Consider the following 21,893-nt stretch of genomic DNA (forward strand, 5'->3'; position numbering starts at 1 on the left):
AATCCACTTTACTATGGAACTGGAAGCCAACAACTGTCTGCCCTTCCTGGATACACTCATCACACGTCTCCCAGATGGTTCCTTATCATTTTCAGTTTTCAGAAAACCCACACATACAGGCAGATACTTACACAAACAATCAGACCATCATCCTTCTCAACAATATGGCATATTAAAAACGCTAACCCATAGAGCAAGAGCAATCTGTTCAAATGACAAGGCTCTTACTGCTGAACTGACTCACTTACGCCACACCTTCTTGGCCAACGGCTACAATCCACAAAAAATAAACAAAATACTAAACACTCCTAAGAAACCCCTCCCACCATCCACCACAGAGAACTACAACAAAACAGTCACCATCCGTTACATTAAAGGCACATCCGAAAAGATCTCAAGAATTCTCAATAAACATAAACTACGCACTACATTCAGACCATGTAGCAAATTAGCCACCCTCATCCGCTCACCCAAGGACAGCATTCCTCCTTTATCGCATCCAGGAGTCTACCAAGTACCCTGCTCATGCAATCAAGCCTACTACGGTCAAACAGGAAGAACTGTGAATATCCGCATCAGCGAACACAAACGATACATCCGGAAATATCATTATGGGCAGTCGGGCCTAGCAGACCATGCTCTGGATACCCCTGCACACAGGATCAACTGGAAAAACACAAAAGTACTACACAGAAACCCATATAAATCAGAGAGATTGTTCTTAGAGGCGACAGAAGCCCTAAAACACACTCCAAATCTCAACAAATATGGCTGTATTAACTTGCCGAAGATCTGGGAGACAGTCATATTAAGAAAAAACTAGCACTTTTCTAGGACTCTAGTAATATGTGATAGCGTTTTTTTTTTTTTTTTCAGATAGAGGGCGCCAAAATCAGGACTCTAGTCTTTGTGTTGCTGCTACAATTTTGTTTAAGTACACCATGTTGTTTTAGTTTCGCGTATTGTGACAAACGGTGTTATTGTGCTCTGAAGGTGCTGGTTATAATACCAGCAAAATATCAGCATCAAGTTAATAAATGAATTATTTACTTAGTTCCTGTGTTCTATTATACCGTTAAAATAATAAACAACATGTTCGACGAACACACAAGTCTGTCCATACGTCCCATGACTTTTGTTTAGCTAGTTTTATAGAGTGTTTAGCTTTCTAACATTTGTATCTGTATTCTCTAAGCACAAAAGCTGACTTATTTGGAGGGATTTTTGATATGCTTTCTTCTTTTACTTTACTGCCTCTTTTACTTTCTGTGTCCACCATGGAGTTCTGATTTTTCTATCTTTGCAGACAACCTCACCACATACCTCTCTAGCTGAATCGATCAGGGTTTTCTTCAAGGTTTGGTTCCTGTTCTCAAACTCTTTCATTTTTTCCTCAATAATCTTTGTGTATTTTAGTCTAGAGTTCACATCTGAGAGCTGCTCCACTTTTATTTGCTTTAAAACTTTCTTACATGTTATTCCTTTCAGTATGAAATTTAATTTTATCCTACTCAAGACTAAATAGTGATCACTTCCAATTTCAAATCCTGTGTACACTCTGGTGTCCTGCATCAGGGAGGAAAATCACTTTCCACAATAACATAGTCAATGAGACTTTTCTTATTTCTTGCCTCTTCTCTCCATGTGAATTTGTGCACATTCTTATGTTGGAACATGGTGTTAGTAATAACCAGTCCATGTCCTGAGCAGAAATCCAACAGGTATTTGCCATTATTATTACCTTTGCAATTTTCTCCAAATTTTCCCAAAATATTTTTGTATGTCTGACAATCACTTCCTACTCTGCTATTTATATCCCCAACAAGGACCAAATTTTCCTTTTTCATTGAGTCTGTAGCTTTCTCTAGAGCCTCAAAAAATTCCTCAACTTTTACCTTAATAGAATCTTTTGTGGGATGATAGGCACAAATAAGTCCCATTGTCCACTTTCCCACACCACTCTACTTCAGACTGACTGCCATTCAAGAAGATTAGCCTCATATTTAGTGTTGAATACTATGGCTACTCCTTCTTTTCCTTGATTGTCATTGCTGGAATATAACATTCTGTATTTCTTACACAGAAAGATCTCACCAGTTTTTTTCTTTTTTGTTTCAGTCACCCCTATTATGTCGATCTGGTACTCATCTAATTCCTCAGCTAGCTCCATTTCTTTGCCATTCAGGCTTCTTATGTTGATAGTACCGATCTTGAGCTCTGGTGATATTGATTTGGGGTGTGTTTTAGGGTTTTTTCCAGTAACTGCCTTTTCGCTGTTCACCCTGGTTCCGTGCCAAAAACAACGGGGACCTTGTTTAACCGAGCAACCAGCCGTCATAAAATTTTGTCATGTTGTACCATCATTATGTATTTTGGTTTAAGCCAATAAGAATACAATTTGGTCGACTAAATCTCAAATTGTCAGCCCATCCTTGTTCGTTCAGTATTCAGGTAGATACCCAACAGGGTGCACCACGAGAAGGCGAGGATTGGACATTAGGTCAGAAGTCCTGGTTCGTTCTCCGCATTCCTTTAAAGACTATGTGGAGGTCTCCTCTCAGTTATACAGCTTTGACCTTCTCTCAACATGGTTTTCTGTTAATTCCTACTACATCCTTAGGAACTAACTTTTTCTAAACATGGATTGCAATTTAATTTGTATGAATTTTCTATTTTGTGTAATATAATTTATTAGCATGGTTGCACTTACGTCAACATTAAAATGTAGTCATGAAAATGTTTTCCTATACAGATAAAAATATTTGTCCTTAGCTTTTATATACCAGTGTAAATTATTCTCTTACTGGCAAAGTTTTTCACAGGAAAAACCCAGGCTACCTCTCCTCCACCTGAAAGGCCTAATAAAGATTCTCCACATTATTGGATACAAGTTTAATTCATATATCTTTCCATAAGGAATTGACACTGATGACAGAACTATGGAGGCTCCAGAGCTCAGTTATTACATGATAAGGTCATAAGAACTATAACCATATAGTGACATGTGGGCAAGTGATTAAAGAGTAAATGTAGCCTGTATCTTAAAGAGGGAGGTTATACTCAGTGGGGAGATTGCTCTAAAGAATAGAGGTAGATGGAAAACAGCAGATGAGAAATTAATTCAGTGTGCTCAGAGCTGGACAGTCTATGGGTGTTGGCCAGTGGCTGCTCTAATTCTTAAATGGTTAGAAGATAATGGAGGAATGGTAGAAGATAATTCAGAGGAGGAACAATGTCATGGGGAACTGCTCCTCCTCTGAATGTCCTGTACCTATAGAAAAGGTACAGAGCTGAAACAGATAGCCTATAATAAAGTGAGTGAAGGGAATATGTGAGGGAAGGGTTATCTATTAAGTGGATTGCCTTCTTCTGAATATCACAAAGAATTCTGAGGGAGATATTGGATGCTCCATCCCAAATGTGGGAATGGTACTCCAAAGTTGGATGGATCAGACACTTATAAAGTATTATGGGTTGAGTGAAAGAGAAGTAATGTTTAAAACATAAAAGAACACTAAGCTGTTCAGAGTCTATGTAAGTAATATGTTTGTGTACCAGGATAAACTGGATGTGAGAGCCGACACAAGAAGAGAAATTTGATCTTGAAAGGAAACTTGGACAGTATCAAATACGAGAGGGGATGAGTTATTATGATTTTTCTTTCAGGTAATAAGGTAGGTTTGAGTTTTTTTTGGCATTGAAATTTACTAAGTTGTCTTCAACCCATTTGAGGATGTTCAGGAGGTCAGTGTTGAACTCACTAGTTGCTGAAACATTTGAGTACTGCAGAGTTTACTGAATGAGGAAGATGAATGAAGACTGTAGTAAAACCTCATTTTATGAACTTAATTCGTTCCACAAGGCTGTTCAAACAAGGTTGGTTTCAAAAGTTCTCAGCCTAACAATGAAAAAAATGAATTTATTTCAAACTTAATTTTATTTTCTAACATAATCTCCCTTAATTCATTACATTTATTCCAGCAATGCTCCAGTGCCATTATCCTGTCCCTGTAGTGGTTCTCAGTAAGATCGGTAAAATACCCCACTACAGCTGAAATCATCTGTCGATTAGAAGAAAAACGCTGACCAGAAAGAGTTTTAGTTTTGGGAAGAGATAAAAGTCAGAGGAAGCCAAATCATGGGTAAGATGGATGTTCCAATAATTCAGTGCAGATCCCTTAATTTCCCACTGCCAAAACACCTTTGTGGGCAGGTGCATTGTCCTGATGAAAGATGATTTTTCCTTCTGCAAACCGGGTCTTTTCTCACGAATTTTTTCGTCTAGTCTGGTTAAAAGATTGGAATAATATTCTCCAGTTATTGTTTTACCCTTTTCAAGATAATTAATAAACAAAATGACTTTAGCATCCCATCACAAAACACCGATGCCATGACCTTTCCTGCTGATGGAACCGACTCTGTCTTCTTTGGTGCTGAACAACGGGCTTCTGTCCAATATTTTGACTGCTGTTTGAATTCTGGTGTGTAATGGTGAATCCCTATAGTAATAAATCGATGCACAAAATCAGTTTTATTCTTGTTAAAACACGCCAAGCACTGTTCAGTGATTGTCATGCGAGTGCATTTTTGATCTGCTGTGAGCAAGCGCGGTACCCATCTTGCGCAAAATATATACTTTATGTTCTTTTGAAATGCCTATAGTTCTCAATAATTTCACGCACTTTGACTCACCAGTCATCCAATAAGATATCGTGCACTCGATCAATGATTTCTGTTGTTGTTACACTTTTTGGACGTCCTTCACATGGATCATCTTCAAGGATGGTACGGCTAAGTACTCAGCAGCCCATTTCTTAATTGTCGAAAACACAGGAGAAGAGTGCCCATAAACGTTTATGAACTTTGAATGAATTTACTTTGGCGTTAAACCTTCTTCCACAATTAATTTTATCCATTTCAAGGAATACAGGCAGCAATTTTGCTTCAGACAGCTGTATAAAACAAACTAATTGATAGAATGACTTGCAATTTCACATGGATGCTTATGACAAATGTACCAACTTAGAAAAAAAAAACAAAAAAACTTGCCAATAGTGTTGCCATCTATGGTCAAGGCCAGGAACTTTTCAGACCACCCTCGTATAATGAAAAGTTCGTAATGGGAAACTATTAGTGATTAATTAATGTAAAATAAATAAATCCATTCCACGTAAAAAATTTTCACCTATTATCATAATTAAAATAAAAAAATAGAATAAAGCCTATGTAGCTCAGTGGGGTTTACGCTCCACAGTGCTGAACTGCCTGAAGAAAGAGCATAATGAGTTTGATTTTGATTCTAGTCACCGACTAGAAGAACTTTTTCCAAGCCTATTTTTGACAAATTGGTCAATCGTGGGGGGGGGGGGGGGAACAGGTTTTTTTGGAAACTCAAGAAAATCGATTATAGAAACCACACTATTTTCAGACATTAAAAAAATATTGTGTTAGGGTTAGGTACCAAGAGATGGAAACAATTGTTAGCTGTCTCTTCACTGTGTGCCACTTAATTAGTGATAGCCTTAGGCCAGCTATCTCAGATTGGTTACCTGTGGAGATTGAACTGCCCACTCATTCTCCAAAAGTTAGATAGGGCTAAAACAGCTTCACTTATTCCTTATAGTGGAATAAAGGTTGCTCGCTGATTTTTTTTAATAAAAATAAGAATATAACATGAATCTTACCTTTACTGAAGATATATGGGGAGGTGAAGGGAGGAAATTATTGTTGTAGGTGAGTCACCTTGTATAAAATGCTGGGTAATTGCCCACTCAGGTGTCACTGCTCTTCTCTCTCATTTTATGGGTGGACTATTTTTAATTTTAGCAGTGGAAATGGTTCCCTTACTGGCCCCCTTCTCCTCTGAAAAAAAATTGTAAAAAATTGCTCCTTTTGCAGTTCTTTCAGCCCCCTCAGTGGTAAGCTCTCTTTGATGATCTTCTACCAATTCCTCTATCAGAATTGTCCACTTCGAATCCCATGGATATGCCCAGGTACAATTTCATCAACCACAGATTCTGCTAGCTCTGCAAGAAAACCTTCAAAAGTTGTGCTTGTCACACACTCAGGCCATAATTTTTTCCACACTGAGTTCATAGTTTTCAAAGACCCCCCCCCCCCCCCCACATACTTTATTTATAAGCCTCAAACAATGCAAGAGTTAAATTGCTTTTTCCAAAAGTCAGTGAGGTTATCCATTAGGATGTTTGCAGAAAAAATTGATGCCAAGAGGTTTGTTATTTCCCTGGGTGAGGTTACTATAGTACCATCAGGATGCAAGAGAGGTGGCAACAGTGAAGGACAGAAGTTGCACCCAAAAGTCTTAGCAAGGAACCAAAATTCATGACTGCCAGTTGAGCAAGAGTAAGTTTATTGCATTTCATTCTTATGAAGTCTGCTTTGAAATCGCTGATAATTTTTAGCACGTCTCTGTCTGCTGTGTAAATTGAATGAGAAGCAAGAGTTTTTAATTTAGTCATTATCATCAAATTCCTGACATGTACCCTCAAGGGTACAAGTCAGAAATTCATTATATCCTGACAGGAATATCATGATATCCTATATGATAATATAGGATATCATATTATCCCACATTATTATATAGGATAATATGATAGTACTACATGAAGAATTTACATCATTACTTACTTACTAGGAAGTTAGTAATGATGTAAAGTTAGTAATAATTTACATCATTACTAACTTCCTATCAACAATTTTCATCCAAATCAACCTGTTACCTGTCAAAGACTCCAACTTTATCAGATCTTATATTTCTGTCTTCTAAGGTACTCTTTACAGCAGGGATTCCCAACCTTTTTGTTTCCTAGAGCACATTCTAAAATACCGGTAGAGTGACGGGCGCCATCTATTTTTTCGGGATTGCAACGCTACTGTTGCACAACAAACACAATTATCTTTAAAATTAACAAAACAATATGTTTGCTCCCAGTCAGTGGTAAAATTATAGGTTCATTGTCTTTTACTTGATTCACTCATTTTAGGATTAAAAATCAAAATATTTCAAAAGTTTATGTATAAGACACCGTTAAAATTATGTGCATAACTAGCAACAGATAATGAACAACTTCGAATGCCCGTCTACTTTACATTGTATGCATTTAATACTCACCATATGTCATTAACGCATGCGTCATAGCATGCCATGAATTGTGTGATGTGCATGTGATTATTTCAAACTATACGGCACACGGTTGAACAGCGGCGGGCACACACAAATTGGTCGACGGGCGCCATGGTGCCCACGGGCATAGGGTTGGGAACGCCTGCTTTACAGTATCAATCCACGTATATCTTGGTCTTCCCCTGGGTCTTTTTGCTGTCAACCTGGCAGAGAATGCTTGTTCTGCTTTTTTTTCCTGTCCCATTCTGTTTAAGAGACTATACCACCTGAAATTGGCTCATCTGTATTTTCATTTCCTTTAATTGTAACAAGGCTGGAATTATCGAACACAACTAAACATTAAAATTAAGGGGCGTCATTTAATATAATAATTCTAGAACATCATAAAGCACTGGATGTGGATTGTGTGCAGGAGAGAAGGTTGACTTAAAGAACTGAAAGAGTCTTTGTAAATCAGTCGTTTTTGGTAGCAGTTTTGTTAATGTTTACAAGGACAAGTTTGATGGCATGCATCTCAGTAGTGTAGTCATTCATTCAAATGGAATCTGACTGGAGACAAAGAAAGTTAATAATACAATGAACAGAACTCTCAGATCTTGATTGATTGGTATGGATAGATAAGAAATTAAAGTGCTCCACTCTGTGCACATTAAACAGCTGCAGGAAGCTGCATGAAGTGAAAACCTGCCATGAAGGAAAAATATGATGTTCTCTTTCACATGCACACCAAACAAGTGAATAGCAGTCAGTCTTTGTAATTCTGTCATTATTAATACTAAACTTCTGACTAGAATGTTTAAGAAGAGGCTATTTTTTTTTTTAGGCCACAGTTAAGAGACAACTGTTTCCTACTGAAACGATAGAGGTGGTCCATTTCCTTCGCCACAAAGACTTTCAATAGGCAATTTGGAAAATGCACAAGTAGCTAGTTGCAAACAGTACTTATGGACATGATCCAACAATCATAGAACACGCTCCCTTGCAGAAGCATAAAGGATAAAATGATAAATGCTAGACTGAGCAGTTCCTCCCACACTATGCAGTGCTCTACATGTTGATTTCACAAGTTGACATTTTAATGCTAAAGCTATTTAAGGCACTTGCACTTGGTTGATGAATGCATTCAAGAAATGTTGAAATCTGTTAAAAATGAGTCCTAAGAACTTAGCTTCTGTTAATGCTGGAATAAGTTTGTCTCATCCTTAACTAAGGGTCTATATGAAGAGTGAAAAACTGAATCCTGAACTGAGAAAGTTTTAAAGTTTTTTTTGTTTTTTTTTTAAAATAAAAACAGGAAGACACCTCCCAATACCTAGATTATAGACATCTTTTAATATACCATATCTCCAAGATGTGCCATTTCGCCGTCAAAGAAAACTTAAACCAGATGTTCATGATCATAGCATGAACTGAACCTTTACAAGGTCCTAACTAGGTTTTAAATGACTGCTGCAGTTACAAAAACAGACAGGCCTAATTTACTGCAGAAGAACCTTGATATTTTGGATATTCTTCAAAATCTAGGACAGTTCCATCATAAGAATTTCCTACGGTCTTATGGTTTTGTAAAGCCATAAGACTGTAGGAAATCAGATTTCAGAGAGGTTGAAGGCTTATGTTTATAAACTGATTTGAGAAGAATAATGAAGGCCAATATCCACATTTTTCTCTTGAAAAAATTTAATACATGTGATACGTCAGACCATTTTGTTTATTTTATTATCTTCTGTATCATGCATGTCACTCCACGATCTTTACGCTCTCGACACATCCTTATCGACATCAAGGAAATCCTATTCTGATATTGTAAAATCTCTCATGATGGAAGTTGACCGCCATCACGTTCGAATCGCTGTCAGAAATCTAAAGCGAAGTGTTGAGTGTTCCAACTCTTCTACCTGGGTACATCGCCACGTAAGAAATATTGTGTCATTCGTCTCGGAGGGAAATGGCTATATAATTCCGCAAGGCATAGTCGACAACCCCAACAAGGAAGAAAGTTAGTGGGAAAACAGGAATGAGTCAGCAAATAGAAAGAAAGACAAGAAGATTTACATGTGATGAACAACGTGAAAGACTGTGCTGAACAAGAATGTATGTTGTGTCTATGATATTGTATATTAATGTTGAATTAGGCTTTGCTAGATTGTGAATTAGCTTAGAACTAAGGTCAGATTAGAAGGAACTGAGACTAGCATGAGTATTGTAAGAACATTGTGTATACATGTGAATCATTCCGCAAATAATTCCTTTTGACTTAATTAAATGGTCTGTGAACAACACACTGGACTGATTCTGTCAATGCACTATCCTAAAAATTTGAACCTGCATAAGATAGAAGTTTATATGAATTATATTTGAGCCAAGCCTAGTTTAGAGTAAGAATAATATAAGCGGGGAATATAAGCATTAGCTGCTTAGTCTTTGGTTTAAGATCTTATAATCTCACGCTCAATATATGGTCTAACTGGTGCAGTCGTTAAACAAATAAATTTGTTAGACTATAGAGCGTGAGAAATAAGATATAGTAGAAATAATTAAATGGCAGCAGTCAAGAGTTAAAGCAGCCAACCACTCATTATCAGTAAGGAGAAAACAAAGACAAAGGAGGGTAGTAGAAGTATGCAAAATAGAATACAGCATGTTGTCTAAGAAAATGACACAGTCGACAGGATAAGGTATAATAGAGATAGAGTAAAATTAATGTTGGATTGAGATCGTTTTGACATCAGTATCAGTGAGTTGCGTAAAAGGTATTAGTTTTGTACTTTAAGAAATTATGGATATAGAAGGTCATTGTGACTTTGGTAAATTATAATATAATAGAAGACAGAGTTCTATAGAACCGCAAACCCTAATGTTGTAATTCTGTCGTTTTTAGGAGTAGACCATGAAAACATAGAACCTTATTTTAATTTGGCGGAAAAACTTAGAAATAAATTAGTGAGTAAGGCTAAGATGTTCTTGAATACTTTGCCTATCTTGCAAGATATGTTAGATTATACAAAATTTAATAGTACATTATAGCCGAATATTCTAAAGAGATGCAAGTCCGAATTTATGGAAATTACATGAATGCTTTCAGGAAAATAAGGAAACCATATCAGATTACTACAATAGATGAAAGATTGAACCTAGAATGGTCTATATTCTATCAATTTAGAGTAGGACAAATTGAAAGAGGTGGCCTACAAGAGAAAGGTTAAGAGTCTAGGTGAATGTTAATGTTGGATTCTAATTATGTAGAAAATAGAATGAACGTTATTTGATTCAGAATCCAACATGAATTTCCGTCACAAGAACTATATTTGTAAATATTATTTAATGTAAATAACATAAATTATAATTGATATCATATAACTGCCTCGATTATATCAAGTTTTTAATTATTTAATCAAAAGAAAGTGTTAATGATAAAGAGGTTCTGTATTAAATATTATTAAGTTATTTTATTTATTGTTATGTCAATATTATAAGAACTTGTATTTGTAATTTAACTATGCACTTATTGAAATGCAAATATTCTATTTATTCTTTTTGTGAAAGTTTAACATTATGTAATAACTGAATGTAGTTGTATAGCCTAATGTAACATTCGCGAGAATGTTTACGTTTATCGGTTGTCATAGAGACGCGTGAAATAAACGAGCGCGAGTGAAGGGAGCGTGGGCAAAATAAGAGGAGAAATAGTAAGAGTCGGAACGGAATTTTGGAAGTAAAAAGTAGCAAGGGGATAAACTAGAGAAATAGAAGTAAATAAAAGGTTCTTAGGGTAGAAGTTAAGTGGATAATTTTTATAAGTGAGCAAGAACGTAACGAATTTTATAGTTGGATGAAATTGAAATCAGCAGTAGTAATAGAAGGAAATTTAAAGCTACAATCGGATAAAGTAAAAAGCTGAACATTCAAGGAAGAATTCTGAATAAACCCAGCTGATCTAGTATTGCAGTTTATTACCGATTTGCCCTAAAGAGAACCTCAGTGTTTTAATTAATTTATGAGTGGTAATAACGATAGTTGAAGTGCCCTAATTGATGTCAAGAATTCTGAAGCGTAATTGATAGTGCTTTAAGTATAACTGCGGATAAGTTTTGTAAATGTGTTTTTATTCTTTAAGTGTGATAAGTGAATTCCAGAAGTTTGCTCACAACATAATAGATGTTCTAGGAACCATTTCCGGTAAGGTCTATCATAGTGAATTGTTAACTTTAACTGTGGAAACCCTTCGTGATTGAGAGTTGGAGATAAGAATTGTTTGAAGGATATTTTCAACTATTAGATCCTGTAATATTTTGAACTTGTAGCATGACTGAAAAATGTGTGAAAACTAAATAGATTGAATGTTCAGTTATATTCATTTAAGTGTAAAAACCTTATAACCCAGAAGCTAAGAATTTGTATGTGAAAGTTTGGAAGATTGAATTAATGTGAATGATTTGATCTGATGTACTAACTTGACTGAGTTGTCATATTTAGAAGTAAAATTCATGTATTTGTTATATACCATATATTAAATGTTTTGTTTGTTAATTTAAATATTGTGTTTGCCTGAATTTCTTTTTACTGCACCGTTCACAAAAATTCGAATCTAGCGGGAATCCCAGAAAGAAAATAAATACTTCAGCCTGAATGAATGAAAAGACTGCTAACTAATTTTGAATTGATCCTACTAATTCATATAGACTTATCTAAGGATAGAGTGGTGCAGTATAATAGAAATTTCTCTACCCTTAGATCAGTGATTAATTTGCAATTAGTTTCCCTTTATTTTATGAAAGTGACTTTTAGCAAGATGGCGGATTCGAACGTCAAGAGAACACGTCACGACAGTTACCAACTTAGAAAAAGGGAAGAAAGACTTGGAGACATTCATTAGTCCTAAATTCCCAAACAGATGCATGCTTTAGAACAAAGTAGTGTCACTGTGAGTAACATTAACTGTAAAGTTAAAAAAATGAGATTCAGAAAGGTAAGTCAATCAAAATTGAGAGAAATAGCAAGAAATGTGTTGAAGATGTTGATCACAACAGAGATGTTAGTTTAGATGTTAATTCTAAAACTAAATCAGTACATTTTCTAGAACCAGAATCACTAAAGGAATACATTAGGCAAGAGAGATTAATCAAAATGTTAGAAGAGCTTAAAGCAAATAACTCTTGTAATACAATGACTAAATCGTCTAGTAAAACTACGAGCAGGGAAGTAATGAAAGAAAAACCTCCACCTAAATGCTATAACTGTAACAAAATAGGGTATATAGCTAAGGATTGTTATAGACAGAAAAGGTTAGACTATAAGGAAAGGTAATAAGGTATGATTCAAATATTGTTTTAGAAGATAGTGACTTACCAAATAATCAAACCAGCAGATTTAATTGAAATTCAATAGAAATAATAGAATGTAGTCAACTTAGTAGTGCAGAAATAACATGAGGCCTTGAACAGTACATGGTCTGTCATGTCTTGGTCACTATATGTCAAGATTAGAAACCTAATTCCTGACGATATTGTTCAATTAAATGAGCTCATCAAGATGACAGACATCTCTGGGACAGGTTTGCACGTCAAAGAAGATAAATGTATTGCTTAGCATGCAATGTTTTCCCTTAAGCATTTCTCAAGAGTTGATTATTCTCCCTGAAACTTCAAATCCAAATGTTAAGTAATTCTTGGCTTGGATTTCTTAAGGAAATGCCAGTTTTCCCTGTAACTTTTTTTAGAAGGCACAGATTCTCTTTTTTGGGGTAGAATATAACCCAAATAAGCACACATCACAGGAGTCTATTAAATGCTCTAAGATAGGACAGAAAAGGGTTATCGAAAAGGAAATGATAAATAAAGGGTAAGAAAGAAGACCGAGTAGTTGACAGCGTAAAATTGGAAAATTCAGTGGATGAAGGAAAGTTATCCATAAATTATGCCATATGTAAGTTCTTTCAAGAAGAAATTATGATTGAGAGTCATAAAGATAATAATGTGGAAGTTGCCCAAATAAATACCCAGGAGGACAAACAAATTCAAGACATTAAAGTAGACCAAGTAAATGAGGCACCCAAACAACAAAACAGGGGAAAGTCCATGAATGTAACAGAATAAGTTTAAAACCTATAAGACAAGAATATTTGGAGCATGGGAAAGAAAGGAGGGAAATTTTTTTTTTTTAAAATTAAGCCTTTGTAAAATCTCTCATAATATGTGACTTTGTAACTTCTGTTCTTTTTTACTTGTTTTGTTTAGGAGAATGTACTTAGAGCAGTGTTCATTTTTTGACTGAAATAATCTTTTCTGTAATAATACTGAATTGTACCTTTGTTAAAATAATGTGCCGCATGATTTTCATCATGTAAGTCTATAAGGTAATGATAAATCAGTTAAGTCCAATAAGTAAAAATAATGTTAAGTCCAATGCAAAGATTAGTGAAGAATTCTGAGAATTGCCATAGATGGAAATTTCCAAGCGCAACAGATGATGTCATCATGTCCAAAGGCCAATATGTGACAATTGCAATGATAGAGAATTCGAGAGACGTGCAAAGAATGATGTCAGCATGCCCAAAGGTCAGGGCCTATATAAGGCAAGTCATGGGAAAGGAATTTGGTCTAAGGATTTTTTTTAGGTCTTCTCTTACCTGAGTCCCCATCGCACCAAGTTTGCTGCCAGAAGTTGAAAGAGAAGCGTCATTTGTCTTAGGGTTTTCTAAACCTTCTTTTACCTGGGTCCACCATCATGCAAGATTTGTTGTTGGGAATTGGAAGAGAAGCCATGTGAGTGAAGAGTCTTCTACCTGGTCCAGTTTCCACATGAGAAATATTGTGCCAATCATCTCGAAAGGAAGGAACTGCACATCGCCATCATATTAAAGGTCCTAGAGCAACGGCATAATTGACAACTCGGACAAGGAAGAACTTTATCAGGAAAACAGGAACAAGTCAGCAAGCGGAAATAAAAAGAAGACTTACGTGTGAACAAAATGTTAATGTGAAAGACTGTGTGCTGAACAAGAATTGTATGTAGCTATAATACCAAACAAGAATGTATGTCAAGTATCTGTTTATGAGATAATGTATATTAATGTTGAATTTGGTTTAAACAAGACATGCCTTATATTCAGTTAATGTTATGCTAGATTGTGAATTAGCTTAGAAGGAATTGAGACTAGCAAGAGTATTATAATGACAGTGTGTATATATGTGAACCATTTTCTGTAAATAATTCCTTTTGACTTAAATGGTTTGTGAACAGCACATTGAACTGATATCAATGCAATATCCTAAAAAAATTCAACCCTGCATAAGATAGAAGTTTATGAGATTTATAATTAAGCCACGACTATTTTAAAGTAAGGATATATAAGCAGGGAATATAAACATCTGCTTTGCCTTTGATTCGAGATCTCAATCTCACACTCAATATGTATGAACAATATCTACTTTGTCCTTGGATTTAAGATCTCATAATCTCACATTCAATATATATAGTCTAACTGCCAAAGTCGTTAAACAAATAAATTTGTTAGACTATTTGGTGTTTTGCTCTTGCAGTCTTTATTCACATGATCTTTACTGCCACACTGGGCAGAGACAGCAGTGCGAGAGTCATCTGGTTGATGACTATCACTCCCTAGTCCTTAAGTTCAGTGCAGATTTTCTCAATGAGAAGATCTAGGTCTGACTGATATTATGCCTCCAAAAATGTTTATTTAAAGTTAATTGAGGAGAACTGTTATTGGTGCCTTGCCCATATCTCCTGAATGCAAAATATGGGGGATATTTTGGATATCTCGCCAACCCTTCCTTGTAGATGGAGAACACTGGTATGTCTTCAATGTAGATGTTCCCCTGTTGAATGTAGGATTAAGAACAGTAACGTATTTGTTGCACCTTCTGATGCTTGTTTCTTACTCTGGCTGTCTATTGAAGATACCAAGGTTTCCCAACTTGAATGGGGGGGGGGGGGGTTTGAGTGACTGATAAACTATTCATTCTCATGAGATGTCTGATTCAGAGCATTCAGAGCTCCCCACCCACTACAGACCATGGAGAAGGAGACTAACTGTAACACTGCTGACCCTTGCAGACAAGTTCACTAGCCAACTGGCTTTGGCCAGGCATTCAGCACTGCCAGTCTTGCTGAAACAGAAGCCAAGGTAGTGGGAGAATACCCACCACCTTGGATGTCTATGGGTTGCACTGCAAAGCTAACATGGTGGAGAGGCAGTGGAGTCCAGTGATATGATGGTCTGGAGGACAGGATAGTAAAAAGAATAAACTAGCTAGAACCAGCACCGGGAGTTCCCCCCCCACTACAAACAGGTGGCTCAGATGGAGTGGTCAGAAAATGCAAGGCATCATCCTACATCAAGTCTGATCAATGTTCATGAAAGATCGAGAACATTACCTTAGATAAAATACACAAGTTGCTCAGCACAATTCCTTGATAACTGCATAAAAGGGTATGCAAAACTATAGAGAACTGCAGAACTAAAAGTTTGTTTTTTGTTCTTTCAGATTACTAATGCTCTTTATATAAGATCTTTCAAGAATTTCAGGATAACCTTAGAAGTCTTATAAGCCCATGAACAATTCATGTTTCTCTTTCCCAGAACATTCTTACATGCCTAGCAATCACTTCACTACTTTGTTTAGACCCTCAAACAAGACCTGGCTTTTTCCTTTGCTAATGAGTTAAAAAATAATATTTATTTATTGCTTCCTTAGTAAAACATTTTGCAGAAATAGGTACAAATAAGCCTCATTGTCTAATATTACAAAACATCTCTTGATAAGAAATTACACGATTTTCTATAAGTTTCTTATTGAAAAAATATGAGAAATTATAATATTATGCATAATAATAAAGTATTAAATTACATACTGGATAGGTATAGCTCCTTTTACTAATCTGGGAACTTGTAGAGGAATCCGATTCACAATTTTTTCTCAATAATCTAAAAAAAAAAAAAAAAAGATTTTTTTTTAAACTATTGTTTTGGTTAAGCTTGACACACACACCATTATTTTGTGAAAAAAGAAAAAAAACAAGTGAATTAATTATTAGAGTACACAAAAGAAATAAAATTACACACACTGAGGAAAGTTGGAAATCTATTGCACATGTATTCAGCAACGTGTTAAATATTCCAGTAATCCTGCTTGGGACATCAAACTATACTTTTTTCCAAGTCATTTCACAGCTTCCAATTGGTCTCACACAAGATAACAAAAATCAACTATGATTTAATTGTAAGTTAATTCTGATTCTGTATGTTTGTTTCAGTATTGTGTATTCAGATCAGCTAAATTACATTATACTGATAATGATTATACTTAAATTATGGCAAATAACTAGTAACTGAGTTCATATATAGCCAACCCGTTTCATTATACTTGGTTTGCTTACAGCTTTGACCCTTAATGTATATACATTTTAAATAACCGATGATTACCTGTTCATTACCTTAAATGGAAATGTTTAACTAACAATTAATATTAATTTCAGGTCAACATAACCATGTCATTTTTTTTTTCACTCCCATCTACAAAAAGGTTGTCAACTACACCGTGAGTAGGCAAAGTTTTTTTTTTTACTTTAATTTATTTTTACATGATCGAGAGCCAAATATGGAACTTTTCAAACCACATCAGAACTACGGTATATCGGTACCATGGGTAGGCAAAGTATTTTACTTTTCTTTAATGTATTTTCACATGATTCAGAACCAAACACAAAACTTAAGTCATTTCAGGCCTTCAATAAACAGCATGGCAGGCTTGCACTGGGCAACGAAATTTACATACTACTCTTGCAGGTCAGTGTCCTAAGTGAGATTCAAATCTATGGTGGTTTATTGGCTGTTGAAATGAAGTGCAAGCCACTCAAACAACCAGAACAACAAATACTGTACACTCTCAAGGAATGAGATGTTATAATAATACAATATAACTGCCACATCTACTCTCTTACCAACAATTTTTTTCATAGCTGGTTATTATTTGTGAGTTGATTTGTTCGGATTTAGTTTCCACCTTATGTTACCTCTTACCTGTAACAGACCATCTACATTTTGGTCCTGCTCTGTGTCCCCCCCCCCACCTTATTCTTTTTTAAGATATCATGCCAATTCAGAATTGGCCTGAGTTGGTGCGTTTCAAGTTCCATTTTGTTATATTCATTTTATTATTACATGAAACCTGAAGTAGTCCAAGAACACTGATCAGAGACTGGTCCATACTAGCTTATATATGTACTTTTGTTTCTTAATCATGCATTCTTGGCCAGTTTTTTAAAAAGGAGGGAATACCCACATTCAGGAAAGGAAAAACCTGTTAACCTAGTATTAGACAAGCAAACTCACCTTAAGATGATAGGTCCTTAAAGATTCACTCAGGCCTTACCAACTAGAGAACACTGATGACTAAGCTATGAAGAGCTTCATATATCCCACCCCAAATATCTCTCAAAATTCTTGGTTCAATATGTTAAAATTTTTGTGGATATTAATCATGTAAACTGCTGGACTGGTATTGTGGTTGATTATGATATATATATATACACACACACAGTCATACCGCGAATTATGCGAATCCGGAGTTACATGGTTTCTTATATGTATATATTCCCATCCCACTTCACCACTAGTCATATCTTTCAGGCGCCGGCCGCATTCACCAGTGTCGCACATGCTGTGAACAAGCACTATCCACAGTAAGAACAATCATAAAAGAAAGGTTTACAGATTTTGAAGGACATAGATTCAAATGAGGAATGAACTGTAGCCACAAGGCAAGGAATAAAAAAATCATTAGCTTGCTATGAAGAAATTTAACATGACAAGAAAAAGACATTATGCCGTCAGACGAATCTATTAGATTTTATGAAAACATCGACATCGAAATAACTTTCTTTTTTTTATGTACGAAAAACTACAATTATGATTATATTTCTTAAAAAATATAGGTGTTTTTGAAAACCTTTGCTCCCAATTGTATGTTTGTATATATAATATAAATTACATGTAAAATTATACCCCGAGTTATGCGAATTAGACTTACGCGCTTTTTGTTGGTCCCACCTACAGCGTAACTTTGTGGTTTTACTGTGTGTGTATATATATATATATATTTTAAACTGGCACACATTGCCTTAGTTATTCTATTATCCAACATCAGTGCTCTATTCAGAAAAAAGAAAAACAAGGAATCAACCTTTGTATTAAAGAAAAAATGTATTCTTAAATCCTTTCCAAATTACATTACAATATCTTAAAGGTTTAATTCATTCTAGAAAACAACGCCAAACTTTTCAATTTTTTTTAATCAGTTTCAATTCTCAGGGAAAAAAAAAAAGCACAATGTTGAAAAAGAATAAGTTGTGTAAATTATGCAGTTCAATTAATACTAGTATTCTGACAGTAAAAATACTTATGCTGAAATTCATTAGCTGCATTTTCTCAGCCCATGTTTTCAAAGGCCTTGATGAGGAAACTGACCAATTTGCATTTATTTATAATACCGGTTTTATATTTCTTTCCAACATTAATCACATTTTAAAAAAATTCTAATGTTAATTTCGTTCAGTAAATTACTATGTCAGTTATTAGCACTAATTATTAGAAGCTACCACAATGGCAGATTCTAATAACTACTGCCAAATGATAATCACATATCAAACTGGTTTCCTTTCTCTAACTCCACTAATCAAGCTGAAAGAGACCCAAACATTTGCAATCAGTAGGGACCTAAACACAAATTGTCCACCTACCTATCTACGAGAATACTGGTTAATCCTTATCACCATTTCAACACCCTGGAGCTTTTCTTAATCAGCTTTCCTTCAAATATAGATATAAACTCTCTCTCTCTCCTTGGTAACTGATCAGACCTTATCAAAAGATTCCATTTCTATGGATAATCTATCTAAGTATTTTCAATCTCATATCATTTGGTAATGTAATGATACTAAATGGGATGACTTCCATGATTTCTTCTCTGAATGCCTTTCAATCCAATTACTGTTTGAATTTCCTAATCCACACAAAAAATGTAAATAATCCTATGAAAACTACTCCTATCAAAACATTCTGTTCCAGACTCAGAATACACCACAGGGCATGTGTAAAAATCCAAATATGCCTATAAAAGACCAAATGCAAAAAAACTTGTCGCCTGTTTAAACAGTAGTTAAATGGTGCAGGTTTCAATCACTGAGACTATTTGGGTGAAACTTTATACCTGCAACAATGCACCTCTCTCATATTCAGATAGTCCACTGTAAAATCATTCACCACTAAGATGGATCTCCAGGTATTTATCTTCTCCAGCTTTTGCATAAATGACCATCTTTGAAAAGCGGGCAGAAGAAAAACTGATTCCAAACCTTCCTAAAAATGCTGTTGTTATAATTGATAACTTTTCATATCACTCTATTCGATTAAACAAAGTTCCAAATTGGTGTAATAAGAAGCAAGCTCTTATGGATTGGTTCTCTGCAAATAACATTTCTCATTCCCCAGATATGCGAAAAATTGAATTGCTTAATTTGGTCAAAAGAAACTCGCCCACAACTAAACTATTTAAATTCGACACAATACTCAAAGAGCATGGATTTCTAGCTTTGAGGCTACCACCATATCATTGTGATATTAATGCTATTGAGTATGTTTGGGCAGAAGTGAAAAGTTTCATTCGCCATCGCAACGTAACTGGGGATATTGACATGTCGTAACTTTTTAAGCTTTCAGAACAGGCAATTGAATATTACAGTTCAAAACTGGGGAAAAGATTGCTTTCATGTCACCTCATTGGAAAATATGTATTGGGACAGAGACGGAATTATTGAAGAATTATGCGAATCTTTGGTGATCAGTTTAAGTGAAAGTGATGACGATTCGGATATGGATTGAGATGACTCTGAAGATTAAAAGGATTTGATAATGGTATTTTTTTGCAACCTTTTTTTGCATGGGTTTGTTAAAATAGTCACAACAAGTCATAAATAATTAATCGGTTTAGGACATTAAAGTGTCTCAGTTCTCTCAACTGTGTGTATTCTGTCTAGATATTCCAATAAACATGTCATATTTACCTAAACCTGAGTCATGCCTGATTACAATTCCAAACTACCACTTATAAAAATAGAACCTATTTTGGTGGGAAGGAATTAGGAAGTGTATATAATTATAGATTTAAGTCACGACTGCAATAATCTGAATCTATACGGCAGTGTTAAAGTAAGATATTGTGTAAGAAAGCCTAAGAGTCTAGTATTGTCTCCCTGAATGAGGATCCTTTTCTGCTATAGGATACTGGATGGCGCAGCAAAACATAAATTCGCCAGTATCCGAAGAGGAAACAATCCTAGATATAAGTATATTAGGCCCGATATCTGAAGAAGTAAAATAGCGATAGAAAGATGTATATTAAACAGAATATATAGAGAAAGTAACGACGTAACAATAGAGCATCTGGTAGGATTTTAATTGAATAATGTTTTGAAAATGAGAAAGGATATAATCAAGTAACAGACTCTTAAAGTATAAATCACACACAAATTAAATATTTAACACCATGCTTTAGATGCAGTTCAAGAATAAATTGGAAAAAGACCATAATGCTCCATCATAGTAAATTTAAAAGAGAAAGACTATTTTTAAAATCTGCAGCTGCTCTCAGAAATTAATATAATTTAAATAAATATGGTTTCATTAAAGTTTACACAATATGGGAAACACTAACATTTCAAGACCCCAGTTTACATCCTAAGCTGCCAACAGGTATCCCCACCTAGATAGGGCTCTAGTCCGTCTATGTCTCACTTAGTTGTGTGTGTGTGTGTTACAAGTCTAATATAATAATCCCTGATGATGTCTCAGTGAGGCTTTATTAAGAGGCAAACCAAAAACCCTTGATTGAAACCCACGGACATCAACTGAGACATCCTGTTCTCCATACTCTGATATCTTAGTTTTATATGCTCCTCAAATGGGCAAAGTAACCAGACGTACACGTGGTGCTGAAAGATGCAGAAAAAGTTCGGTAAGGTGAAATTACTCTATTTTGTGTATAAAATTCATTAGAAGAGAGAAGATTGTTTGTGAATGTGAAATTAATTTCAGTATTCTAAAGAACTCTGTGGACAGTCTCTGATTAGAAAGTTAACCTCCTTTGAGAGAGTAAAAAGAATTGTTTGGAAAGGATCTTTAGTAATTGTATGTGATAGGATTAACTTAATGAGATCAGAATTGTGGATTTTAGTAACTGAGTAACATTAGAATGTTTGTTTATATTATATTATAAATAACATCACACACAGGAATTTTAGTTTAACTTCATATCATTTCCTATCTATCCCAGTATGCAGTTATTGTGTTCCGCATGCTTTACAATATTTCTTAACCTTTGATTTCATTTAGAGTTCGGTAATGGATGAACCCAATTAATAAAGAAAATGTTTTTTATTAAACAAAAAAACTTATTGTTTAATACTGATCATATACAAATATTTTAACATTCTTTGCCTACCAGTTTTGCTAACAAACTGTCTAGCTTTTTTTCAAGGAGTGACGGAAAGTATAAAAAATACTAGTAAATGCAAATTGAAAGGAACATAAAAACATTGTAAACACTCTAGTAGCTAAAGTTTCACGTTTGCATGAAAAAGAAATGGACTTATTGTTCTTAATCATTATCATGCATGCATATTTGTTGTAACCGTATAATGTGATTACTAGGTAGCTGTAATTCAGATGGAT

General features: G+C 35.0%; 1 protein-coding gene across 3 annotated transcripts in view; it reads right to left on the reverse strand.

Annotated features, from left to right (window-relative positions):
• Positions 1-21,893, reverse strand: part of LOC150106324 (M-phase inducer phosphatase-like) — a 349,715-nt gene that overhangs the window by 201,432 nt on the left and 126,390 nt on the right. For all 3 annotated transcript variants that reach the window (XM_090392364.1, XM_090392361.1, XM_090392362.1), the window contains exon 5: positions 16,019-16,091. In XM_090392364.1, the coding sequence (XP_090248490.1) occupies positions 16,019-16,091 (73 nt within the window). The remainder of the gene's footprint in view (positions 1-16,018; positions 16,092-21,893) is intronic.

The sequence above is a fragment of the Typopeltis vanoorti genome, chromosome 5, assembly GCF_054136105.1.
Source record: "Typopeltis vanoorti isolate ZY-2024b chromosome 5, IOZ_Tvanoo_1.0, whole genome shotgun sequence".
Taxonomy (NCBI): domain Eukaryota; kingdom Metazoa; phylum Arthropoda; class Arachnida; order Uropygi; family Thelyphonidae; genus Typopeltis; species Typopeltis vanoorti.